Source organism: Macrobrachium nipponense, chromosome 1 (assembly GCF_015104395.2).
Source record: "Macrobrachium nipponense isolate FS-2020 chromosome 1, ASM1510439v2, whole genome shotgun sequence".
Classification (NCBI taxonomy): Eukaryota; Metazoa; Arthropoda; class Malacostraca; order Decapoda; family Palaemonidae; genus Macrobrachium; species Macrobrachium nipponense.
This window is the reverse complement of record NC_087200.1, coordinates 137307368-137320831: the sequence shown is the minus strand read 5'-3', so window position 1 is coordinate 137320831 and position 13464 is coordinate 137307368. Positions and strand designations below refer to the sequence as shown.

At 37.8% G+C, this 13464-nt stretch overlaps 1 protein-coding gene across 1 annotated transcript in view; it reads left to right on the top strand.

The window, feature by feature from the left end:
- LOC135219668 (tyrosine-protein kinase Src42A-like) overlaps positions 1-13464 on the top strand; it is a 225595-nt gene that overhangs the window by 85595 nt on the left and 126536 nt on the right. The window contains exon 3 of the mRNA XM_064256617.1: positions 1366-1487. Within this exon, the coding sequence (XP_064112687.1) occupies positions 1366-1487 (122 nt within the window). The remainder of the gene's footprint in view (positions 1-1365; positions 1488-13464) is intronic.

Below are 13464 nucleotides of genomic sequence, written 5' to 3'. Positions count from 1 at the left end.
ATTCCCCTTGCTACAAAGTACCCCTTTAGTAGGAGGCAAACCATGTCTCTCGTCACACCACTACGAAGTAAGATGAGCTCCAACAAGAGGCAGTATTCATCTGCATAGCTCTCTTAATTGACAGGAACGACAAGCATTGTTTTTCCAATGCTAGCAACTTTTCTATTTCAAATTCTTTACATGATTTAATGCTTTGGAGTAGAATATGTCCATAACCCCACCTCCATTCACTGTGTAGAATCAGCTATATAATAACTGGGTAAGTCACATATACAAAAAAGATATTTGTGTAATAAAATTAGATTTTGTATATAGTACTTACCCAGTAATTATATGATCAGTCCACCCACCTTCCCTCTGATGGACATTATGCATAAAACAAAACGACATGATTAGCTAAGTTGTTCTTAGTATTGCCGTAGGGTGATGGCACCGTATACCTATACTGAGCCATCAAAGTGCTTCCCTTAAAATTGTATAATAAAAGTATCTATCCTGTATAAATGACCATCCGCTGCACACCATAACCTCAGTTTTACCCACATGTACCTTCATTCCTCACTCAACGAGTTACTTACTACTTAAGTTCCTCTTTGCAAATCTTTTTAAGTCTCCACTGTAATCACTTAATCATCAACATATAACAATTCCCTTAGATTTTCGTTCCTAGTCACCTCATTTAATACATCCATAACCACTACAAACAGAAATGCAGTACATCCTTGAAGAGGAATAGATATTAGAGACTCGCAAGGAATCCATACAGAATTAATCCTTTTGAAACTATCATAATATTTAGCCCATTGATGTTTCAGTGAGATCAGGTGTGTTGATGTTATCATGTTCCTAAGTGTTAAGCCAACTTTTATTTTGAATATTTATTGAATATTTTGATGTGTATTAGATTTTTTGTGATGCAATAAGCAATCACTGTGACTTACCACATAGAATTTTGGTCACCATCATGACCTCAAAGTGTTGATACTGCTGCTTTGGTAAATGAACTCATACCAAAATCATTTCTGCAAGTTATCCTTCATTTTGTGATAGGAGGTTGGGCCCTTTTTGTAACTATTAAACCAGAAATGCTGTATTATGTACTCAGTTTGATAAAGAAAAAACTCATGTTTCCTATAATGGTACAAACCTAGACTAAGCTTCAGTGACATGACTGGCTTTTGTTGAGGTAATCAATATAAAAGACCAAAGGTTTGTATATCCATGGAAAATGGTAATTATTTGAATTTGTATTTTCTTATATATACTATCTTTTATTCTTATGTTTTCAAGGAAATATTACTTTCTATAGTACTTTAGTTACAGTATTACTGTGAGGCTTTGCTAATGCTAAGGTTTCTTTTACAGGTGGTACTTTGGTAAAATAAAAAGAATAGAAGCAGAAAAGAAATTATTACTACCTGAAAACGAACATGGTGCCTTTTTAATAAGAGATTCAGAAAGTAGAAGAAATGATTATTCCTTATCAGGTAAGAGATTGTGTTATCCTCTAGTTTTGGTTACTGTAGCTTTATTACTGATTTTTTATTGTCATAATAACTTAATAACTTCTTTTTCATTGGACAGAAATACATTATCATTCTACGGTAATTTGTAACATGCTGTAAATAGATTTTATTGTAGAGAATTGCTCTCATGTTAGGGACCTTCTGTGTAGTATGCTTATGGACAGATGTGATTGCATGTGGAAATTTTATTAGGAATATTTGCAGTATCGGTACAGAACCACTCATAGGTGAGGTATACTTTACAAGGCTTTATTTTCTGGTGTTGGTAGCCTTATATGTAACTTAGGTAAGTCTATTCTCCCTTTGTTTGATGCAAGGCTGAGGAGCTATTGAATCTCTCTCTCTCTCTCTCTCTCTCTCTCTCTCTCTCTCTCTCTCTCCTCTCTCTCTCTCTCTCTCTAAATTTTGGCTATAGTTACCTTTGCTATTGCGACGCCAGCTTGTCATAAACCAATCAGTTGGTCTTAAGTATTTGGCTGATTTGGTCATTTTCTCTTCTTGGAACTTGTCTTAATATTTTTTAAATCAAAGTAAGCTAAATAAAGCATAACTTGTTTTATTCTAAAATAGCATAGCAGTTCTTATCAAACTCCAAATAGCATTTTATAATGCAGGTGAATAATTTCTCAGATTTATAACCAAGGCGTCAAGAGTCTGAATACAGAAATTGAAAGTGGGGCTCCTCAGTATGACTTGAATATTGAATATTTGCTAAACATTAAGTATACACTAATGTAAGGGATGTAGATTCCTTAGGGTTCAAGCACTTGAAATGATGGTGGATAGGCGATGGTAAAATAGGTGGAAGGATGATAAGGGGGAGTGGCTAAAATCTTATTGTTTTAAAAGTAAACTTTGTCCTTTTTAATTTTAAAGAAAACTGCAACTTTGTCCTTATATAATTTTAAAAGAAATTGCAACATTGTCCTTACCATCCCAGTCTTCCTAGATTTTAGTTAACCCTTTAACAGCGATTGGACGTATTAAACGTCGATATAAATTGTCTGTTGGGTGCCGATTGGACATTTAGTACGTCGATATAAAAAAAGCTTTTTTTTAAATTCGTGGAAAAATAGTTATAGGCCTACTAGGCAAAAACTTTTGAATCACGCGCCTTGGGGGATGCTGGGAGCTCACGGATCAAGGCATTGTTTTGTTTACAATCGTTACCCAGGCGCACAAGCGCGAATTTCTTTCTTCTCGCAATAAAAAGTATCAGCGACACATCTCAGAAATTATTTCGTCACATTGACATAATTTTTGCACCATTTTATATTAGCCGTTACATGGAGTATTATATATGAAAATATGCGTAATTTCATGTAGAATACAGCAAAAAACAACTCATGGTTGTAGCTTTTATCAGTTTTGAAATATTTTCATATAAATAATAAGTGCTAAAATTTCAACCTTGGTCAACTTTGACTCTACTGAAATGGTCGAAAAATGCAATTGTAAGCTAAAATTCGTATATTCTAGTAATATTCAATCATTTGCCTTCATTTTGCAACAAACGGGAAGTCTCTAGCACAATATTTCGATTTATGGTGAATTTATGAAAAAAACTTTTTCCATACGTCTGCGCGGTAATTCTTCCGAAAAAATCATAAATTTTTTTTGTCCGATTGTCGTAATGTTTGCACCATTTTAAATTAGCCGTTAAGTAAAGTTATATATATGGAAATGTGCACAATTTCATGTAGAATACAACTAAAAACAACCCATGGTTGTAGCTTTTATCAGTTTTGAAATATTTTCATATAAATAACGATGTGCCAAAATATCAACCTTCGGTCAACTTTGACTCAACCGAAATGGTAAATCATTTACCTTTATTTTGCAAGAAATTGGAAGTCTCTAGCACACTATTTCGATTTATGGTGAATTTATGAAAAAAAAAAAAATTTCTTACGGCCGCGCAGTAACTTCCAAAAAAAAATCTGACATTTTTTCGTCCGATTGTCGTAATGTTGGCACCATTTTAAATTAGCCATTACATAAAGTTTTATATATGAAAATGTGTGCAATTTCATTTAGAATACAACTTAAAACAACCCATAGTTGTAGCTTTTATCAGTTTTGAAATTTTCATATAAATAACGATAAGTGCCAAAATTTCAACCTTCGGTCAACTTTGACTCGACTGAAATGGTAAAAAAACGCAATTGTAAGCTAAAACTACTACATTCTAGTAATATTCAATCATTTACCTTTATTTTGCATCAAATTGGAAGTCTCTAGCACAATATTTCGATTTATGGTGAATTTATGAAATAAACTTTTTCCTTACGTCCACGTGGTAACTCTTCCGAAAAAATCAGAAATTATTTTGTCCGATTGTTGTAATGTTTGCATCATTTTAAATTAGCCGTTACATAAAGTTTTATATATGAAAATGTGTGCAATTTCATATAGGATATAACTAAAAACAGCCTATGGTTGTAGCTTTTATCAGTTTTGAAATGTTTTCATATAAATAACGATAAATCGAAAAAATTCGTCCTTTGGTCAACGTTAACTCGACCGAAGTGGTCGAAAACTGCAATTGTAAGCTACAACACTTACAGTCTAGTAATATTCAATCAATTAACTTCATTTAGCAACAAACGGGAAGTCTCTAGCACAATATTTCGATTTATGGCGAATTTTTGAAAACTGTTTTTTTTTATGTCTGCACGTTACGAATTCATGCATCATTTTGTGATAATATTTTCTCTGTTGTTGCCTTGATCGTTTTACCATGTGTTATATACCAAAATGATCACAATTTAGTGTACAATACAACAAAAAAAATTAACTTATTAGCTTTAACCATTTTGCTCACAGCAGAATTTGTATACAATTATATATGAAATTTTTTTTCACGCTGTCATATATCCCAATATTTTTATATGATAATGATATTTTTTTTAATTTCTGATGGTTGCATACTAAACTTCAGGCAATGACAATAAAAGGAGCCAAAAATGAACTCTTAATCTTGAAAACTAAGCGTACTGTGATTAAAAAAAAAAAAAAAAAAAAATTCTGCCTCGGCGCTCACTCGCGAACGCCGCCGGTATACGGGAGACGATTTTCAAAATACCTCTTCGGCGTTTAAGGGTTAATTATGTTGGGTGTTTCAGTCAGTATGTGACTGTTGGGTCATCTCGGATAGTACTTTAAGTTGTATTATACTAGGTTGTGAAAAATGTAAACATTGTGCTTAGTTATGCCTCCCTACCATGGTCTTCTACATGGCAGGGAGGCATAACAAATCACAATGTTTACATTTTTCACCACCTAGTATAATACAACTTGAAGCAGTATCTGAGATGACCCAACAGTCACATACTGACTGAAACACCCAACACAATTAACTAAAATTTAGGAAAACTTGATCGGGGGGGGGGGGGGGGGGGGGCGGGGGGGGGGGGGGGGTAAGGATTTAAGTTTTTGTACAATCACTTGTTTCTTAACTGGCCTAATTTATTATTTTTTTTTTTTTACCACAGAGAAGTAAGAAGTTTTACCACTTATTTTTGATATTGAAAATGCATTATAGAGAATATCTGGATAAATAATTGAATTAATATTACAAAGGTAGAGGGTACCAGAAAGACCTGACTTAGTTGCTTTTTCATTTTCAAAATAACTTGTACATGTAAAGTGAAAGCAATGGCAAATTTGTTAGAAGAATTTGAGATAAAAGTTGATTGTTCAAGTATCAACACTGAACCCTGTGATTATCTTAGTCATAGAAGCAGCTACCAAGTGCAGAAAATGGGATCCCTTGGAGTTACTTTATACTGATGAATCAGAGGAAGAGGTGGTGGATATTTTTAAAAGATGGATGATTGGAATGGAGAGGAATTGACTGAATATCACTCAGGACTGTGTACCAGCTGTAACAGGTGGTGTTACTACCCTACAAGACTTCCTCCAATACATAGGCTACAAGTTCTAGGGAAATGAAATATCATACTGTATAGGATAGTGCCATAAATAAACTGTACCAGTTCCTCCACACTCGATTTTAAAAGAATCCTTGCTGACCTGTATATAAAGTTGATTGCCCTGCAGACATTTTTCAGGCATGTTTGAACCTATGAGGCTACTCACAGATCTTATAAGAGACACTAATTATTCATTTACAGTATACTTGTAATTGTATACTGTGATTTCAATCTGCATTCATTCATACATCTGTGATTCAGGGGAGAGTACACTAAGCACTGTACAAAACCAGATAAAAGCATCTGAACCATGACATAGATGGTATTTGTGCAGCTTCCAGTGCAATTATTCTTAGGAGGTACATATATAAAGCTGTGTAACAACACAATCTTACTGACCTGTAATTCAATATATTTATGTTTTACTGCCTAAGTTAGGCTAGCCTGTAAAAAAAACTTCTGACTTTTATAGCTAGCCAAGACTTGACCTGTATTTCATAGTCTGCGGAGAGGGACAGATTGAAAAATCAGCATTCCTGAAATTTATGCCAAGTTAGGCTACCTTTGCTGAGCTAAGGTTAGACTAAGGTAGGCTACCCTTGGTTATTTGATGATCAACCCTGGTAGAGTAGTTAGTTTTAGAAAGGTTACTTTTCAACCTATAACATATTGTGAAATTCAAGTTTTGTTTGAGGTAAAAACGATAATGGTAAAATTGAAGAATACTACCTTTAAGTGTTCTGTCAGATCAAATTCAGCAGATTCCTCTCCATACCAGGTTTGAGAACTTATTGAAAACATGTTAATAACACTACCATAACATTTCATTAACACTTGAAACTGCAGCAGGTTGGGATCTAGGCCTCATGATGCTAACCTGTTTACATTGTAGTACAAGTACTAGTACAGGCAGTCCCTGGTTATTAGCAGACTCGGTTATTGGTGATCCGGTTTTATGGCACTTGTCTAGCACCATAAAATTGGCAATTTTTGGTGCATTTACAGGCCAAGTTACAGTTATCAGTGCCATAAGGGTGCTTATGGTGCCAATAACTGGTTATCAGCGCCATAAGTCCCATTATGGCGTCATAAATTACGAGTTTCTGTTAATGAACCAAAGAAAAACTTCTTTCAGTTTTCTTCTGAAGATTGAAAAAGAAACCCACAAAATCACTGTGTAACTTGTTTACTTCTAAGTATTTACATTTAATTTTACTCCACACTTGAGTACTTTCAGGCCCTGTCTGTGGCCCATTTTCAAGAAGACTGCTGGGCCTTGACCCAGGCTGACATCTCTTGAAAATGGGCCACAGATAGGGCCTGAAAGTACTCGAGTGTGGAGTAAAATTAAATGTAAATACTTGGAAGTAAACAAGTTACACAGTGATTTTGTGGGTTTCTTTTTCAATTTTCTGTTAATGGCAGTTTTTGCTTATCAGCTCACCCCCAGGAACGGAATCCTTGCCAATAGCCGGGGACTGCCTGTAGTAGAAAAATTGTTAGGCGTAACATTAGCTGTGTGGACTGATGAAGCCGTGCGTGCCAGTGACTTTTCGGGTAGATTTCAGTACGCTGAACAACTTTTATTCTATACAATTTGTCACTGGGAGTAATGTTTTTGAAGCTCTAGGCATGTACCACGAGTCAACAAAGGCCCCTGCTTTAATAACAAGCTTAATACAACATTCATTACATATTTTATTAGATATGAAAGCAGCCGTGTAGTTGACTGCAAGTTGGCTGAGATTTAACACATTTATTAAGGTTATTTCAATAGTCAAAACGATTTTCATGAATGAAAATAGGTCTCTTACTTGAGAAATGTGATCCCCTGTTCTTTTGTGAACTTGTTCCTGCAATTAACACAGTTGATGACCCAGCATTGGGTGCCAGATTTGGCTTTTTTGACAGCGGTCAATGCAGTTGATACCGATGTCATCTCTGAAAATCATTGCATAACAATGGCTCCTTAATTGCACGCGATCATCACTTGTCTGTAAAATCTCTCCCCTCTATATATCTATGGTCAGTACAATGCATAGACAAAGGTCACTCTCCTGCTCCCCTGCCCTGGGGAAAAGACATCTTGAGGTTGAAGGGAGGCCAGTGGGGTTTGCCCATGGACAGTCGTCCCCTCCATCGAGCCTGTTGGAAAATCATCTTTTTTAGTGCTACCCGTCTCGTCAGATTTGGATGACTCCATGCCTGACAAGAAGCGGCATCGGTACAGTTCTTCAGCTTCTAGGCCTTTGAACAGACGCTGCCATTGCGGACAGCTCCCCTACACCTGTTAAGAGGTACAGTCAAACCTCAGTTTTTATACGCCTCTTTCTTTACGTTTCGATTTTCATAGATTTTTTTTTTTTTTTTTTTTTTTTTTTTTTTTTTTTTTTCCTATGAAATTTTGTCTTAAGTTATCACAAGTTCCCAGTTTACATACACCCGGAAACTCTCCATCCGGGGCCCAGTGTGTGACCAAGCCCCGTATCGAGCATCCAAACAAAGCATCTCATCTCTTTCGTGACCCATCCTGCTTTTGTGTTCATTGGTTTTGTGCATTTTGCAATTTTTATTCTAGTACAACTGCTAAATAAACCATCATGGGGCCAAAGAAAGTTCCAGGTGCTAGACCTTCTGTAAAAAAAGGGTAAACACTAAAGAATTTAAGAAAGAACTCGTAGCAAGGTGTTGGAGGAAGTTGCATGCCGATCTCAGTGAGAAAATGCCTACAATAGGCACTGCTGTTAGTGAATTTAAGGCCAGCAGAGGCTGGTTTGAAAAATTAAAAAAACTAATGGTCAAACGTAATGTGCTTACTTCAGGGATTAAGGACATGTTTGGAAAGTGGAACGACATAAAATATTTTGTGGAGAGTTATCATCCCAACAAAGAAGTTGTAATCTGTATCTCCAACATATGAAATGACAAAGCCGTGTTGAACTTAGGCAAATTTTAAAGAAACATCAAAAACAAATTCTCTTGACAGTTTTGTTGTGCGACGGGTCCAGTAATTCTCAAGCTGGTCCTCGTGCCAATAAGAAATGAACAAAAGAAATAACCTCAGATTGTGCCAGTAAAAATCAAAGAGAAGTAACCCCAGATAGGTCCTTGATACCTGAAGTCCATCTGGAGGGAGATTCCCTTTCCAAACAAATAACCTCTCCTTCTCCCTCTCCTTTAATCTCTTTCTTCCATACGCTAACAATGTTTTCCATAAAGGTAAGAGTGATGTTAAATGTTCATTTATTCATTTCATTAGTCATTTATATATATTTATCATTGTTTTCTGTATGTAAAACTGTGTTTATTCCCTATTAAATGTATTTTTTGTTAATATTTTGGTGGGTCTGGAACACATTAATTTTATTTACATTATTTCTTATGGGAATTATTGTTTCAGTTTTCATACGTTTTAGAATTTCATTCCGAAACAGATTATGTACAAAAACGAGGTTCCACTCTATAAGGAGGCTAGCATTAGCCCACAGCCCTCCTGTGCTGCTCTGCCTTTGCTGCTGTTTCTGCTCATCATCGCCAGTTGATTTCATGTCTTGAGAACCCTATTTTGCCTCCTAGGCACCCTGTTGTTCAGCATAAGTGCCATTTCCTTCTGCTATGGCCCTCTCATTTGTGAGCGCCCCTGTCCTTCAGGGCACCGTGGATCATTTGGGGCTAGAGTTGCAGCGTCCGATTCCTCTGTCTGCCTCCGTCTTCTCTTCCATCAATGCAAAAGGATTCCTCTTTGGCCACAATCAAACCAGCAGTCTCCAAGAGTAAGGATAACACTTAATCCCCCATTTCTTCTGCCAATGAAGAAGTTGACCAGGATACAGTTCTATCTGCATATAATTATTGAAGTTTTTCCTTTCCAACTTCCCAGGCTACTTCAAACCAGCTGCTCCTGATTCTCCTGCCTAGACCTTCCTCATGAGGAAGCATATGCCTGGCAGGGCTTGCCTCCCCAAGTTGGTCCTTTCTCCCTCCTCAACTAATCTGCATCCCCCCCCCCCCCTCCCCTCAAGATATAAGATGTCCTCTTTTAAGTCGACCTCTAAGAAGTGAAAGTCAAGTCCTTCGTGCCCCAGTAGGTGACAAGCTTCCCTTCTTTTGGGAGGAATGGAGCTGCAGAGGCCAGAAGCATGGGTAGTCCAAGTTTCCCTGGAAGGCTACTCGATTCCATTCAGAGAGAAGGCCCCCCCTCCCCCCACCCCCACATTAGGTCGCCGATCACTTTAACCCTTAAATGCCGAGCCAGTATTTCCGAAAGTGTCTCCCGTATGCCTGTGGCGTTCGCGAGTGAGTGCCGATGAGGAAAAAATTTTTTTCAAAAAATCACAGCACGCTTAATTTTCAAGATTAAGAGTTCATTTTTAGCTCCTTTTTTTGTCATTGCCTGAAGTTTAGTATGCAACCATCAGAAATGAAAAATATATCTATCATATATAAATATTCGAATATATGACCACAAAAAAAAAAAGTTTCATATATAATTATATACAAATTGCGCTGTGTGCAAAAAACGGTTTAAGCTAATGAGTTAATTATTTTTTCCTTGTATTGTACACTAAATTGCGATGATTTTGGTATACAACCAATTGTAAAACAATCAAAGCAACACAGAAAATATCACAATATGATGCATGAATTCGTAACTCGCGGACGTAAAAAAAAAGCTGTTTTCAAAAATTCACCATAAATTGAAATATTGTGCTAGAGACTTCCCGTTTGTTGCTAAATGAAGGTAATTGATTGAATGTTGCTAGACTGTAAGTGTTGTAGCTTACAATTGCAGTTTTCGACCATTTCGGTAGAGTTAAAGTTGTCCGAAGGTCAAATTTTTTCTCTTTATCGTTTATATGAAAATGTTTCAAAACTGATAAAAGCTACAACCATGGGTTGTTTATTGTTGTATTCTACATGAAATTGCTTACATTTTCAGATATAAAACTTTATGTAACGGCTAATATCAAACGGTGCAAACATTACGACAATAGGGCGAAAAAATGTCTGATTTTTTCGGTAGTTACCACGCAGACGTAAGGAAAAAGTTTTTTTCATAAATTCACAAAAATCAAAATATTGTGCTAGAGACTTCCAATTTGTTGCAAAATAAAGGTAAATGATTGAATATTACTTGAATGTAGTAGTTTTAGCTTACAATTGCGTTTTTTTGACCATTTCGGTCGAGTCAAAGTTGACCGAAGGTTGAAATTTTGGCACTTATCGTTATTTATATGAAAATATTTCAAAACTGATAAAAGCTACAACCATGGGTTGTTTTTAGATGTATTTTACATGAAATTGCACACATTTCCATATATAAAACTTTTGGTAACGGCTATTATCAAACGGTGTAAACATTACGACAATCGGACAAAAAAAATTTCTGATTTTTTCGGTAGAGTTACTGCGCAGATGTAAGGAAAAAGTTTTTTCATACAATGAACTTACCTGTCAGATATATACATAGCTAAGACTCCGTCGTCCCCGACAGAAATTCAAATTTCGCGGCACACGCTGCAGGTCAGGTGATCTACCGTCCTGCCCTGGGTGGCAGGATTAGGAACCATTCCCGTTTTCTCATATTTTTTCTGTCGCATGGAATGTAAACAACGTTTGCAGTTCCTCCTGACTCGATTTTTGGATTTCATCGCCATCGATCTTCTGGGCTATCTTTTGCAGGGAAGTACTGGATCTTTGGTTCGGCATACGCATATTAATTTGTTTTAATAACTTTGGCTTCGAAAATTTCGAAGAATTGTTTACGTGTAACTACCGAACTTTTCGGTAGACACTCACATAGTTTGCAAGAAGGAAAATTTTAATATTTATTCATAATAACGTGTAGTAAATGTTAGAATTGATTGAGCTAACTTCCTTCTTGAGGAAGTAAGGAATAGAATAGTTACGCTTCCTTTAGAAGTTTTTATAGCTCTCGTACTAACGAGCAGTTAGAGCATTAACAATACTAGTAGTGTTGTATCCTCATCTCCTTCTTACTTCACAGAATCTTCAAATTCATATTGCAATTTGAAGACAAAGGAATGTAGCTCAAAATACGAGCTATTGAAAGGTAAGAAGTGATTTTAGTGTTAGTGCAGTGGAGGGTGCGTTCTCATCGGCTCTGTTTCGCTCCCAGGCCTAGACCTCCTTTCCAAGCTCACATACCCAGAGGAGAAGGAAGTCGAAAGCCTTACGGAGGGGTTATGGAGAATCCCCACCGATCAGGCGTCCCCTCGGCATGATCTGTAGAACGTCCCAGACTGCAAGTTCGCCATTGGAAAGGCGTCCTAATTAGTAGAGGGTGCGTTCTGATCGCTCTGTTTTCGCTCCCAGGCCTAGACCTCTTCCAAGCTCACATACCCAGAGGAGAAGGAAAGTCGAAAGCCTTACGGAGGTTATGGAGAATCCCCACCGATCAGAGGCGTCCCTCGGCAGGATCTGTAGACGTCCCAGACTGCCAGTTCACCATTGGAAAGGCGTCCTAATTAGTAGAGGGTGCGTCCGATCGGCTCTGTCTCGCTCTCAGGCCTAGACCCTCTTCTAAACTCACAAGCCCAGAGGAGAAGGAAAGTCGAAGCCTTACGGAGGTTATGGAGAATCCCCACCGATTGGGCGTTCCCGTCTGGCAAGGATCTGTAAAACGTCCCAGACTGCCAGGGATAGCCATTGGAAAGGCATCCTTTAAAAAGTGCGTCTCTTCTTCCGTTTCTTCATCTTCCGAAAAGACGAAGAATGTACATGTTTGGAGTTCGGACGATCTGGCTCGTTCTCTGAAAACTAAGAGAACACTGACTCACTGAGCGAGAGGCTGAGAGCCAGCCAGCAAGCTAGCGAACGTTCCAACAGCCAGCAAGCTAGCGAACATTCCAACAGCCAGCCGAGCCGCGTTTCAGACTAGCGAGCCTGCGTTCCAACAGACTTAGCGCGAGCCTCGTTCATACAGATAAACGCAAGCCGCGTTCCAGCAACTGAGCACGAGCCGCGTTCCAGAACTTTTTTCTTGCGCAAGGCGCCTTCAAAGAGAAAACAGACGGCTAGACTGAGGAGCCTTATAGTAGAGTGGCAATCAGAAGGATGCTTCCATTGAAGTTTACTGGCAAGAGGATCGTATAACAAGACTTGAGGCGCTCGGATCTATCAGGGCGCACGGGACCTTCCACGCAAGCGGAACGTTCCAGGAGCGAGTCTCCTTTCTAGCGTGCGGAACATTCCAGGCGCACGGAACTATCCAGACGCCAGGCGTCAGAAGATTCCAAAATCTTCATTAGAGTTTTTTAACTTGAGCAACTTTCCCCTGGCAAATGTGCAAGATGTCGCACAGGTGGCCATTGCTTTTGTCAGAAGGATTCTGATACTAAGAGAAGCCCCTTTTCATTATTCAGAAGACTCCTGTGCTAGGCAGTTCCTCTCAATGCGGACTCTCTCCTTCATCCATGCTCTTCCTCGTTTTGAGGAGGCAAGAGCTTTTGGGAGTTTTTCTTAATAAGAATCTCATCGACGTTTGGGGTATGATGGCGGATAGGAAAATCTACTTCCTTCCGTTTAACCCTAGTGCATGAACAGGAATTCTGTCTCTTCCGCGATTTATGAGGAAATCACGAAGATTTAAAGAATTCCTGGATTAACTTCCTTCCTTAAGAATATATATACGCTTTTCTATCGTTCTATTCATGAATAAGAACGAAGATAGTAGAAGGTAGTAGAGTTTCTGCTGTATGAGAATACGATACGGTCAAATCATAAACACATACCGTAGTTACTTCTTTTCTGTGCAACTCAATTACCAGTATCCTTCTACGACTTTCCTAGGAAGGACTACGCTTAAAGGGATTGTTAAGACAACACCTACGTAGCTTCTAGATTTATCGAAGTCTTGTTTCGCTTAAATATGCTTTAATAAGAACTTCCTGAAGTTCGATAATAATTTTATAAAATTCCTTTATTAAATGGAGTAGCTGGCAACTCTGGAAGAGTAAGGCCAGACGGCTAACGGGGACTGC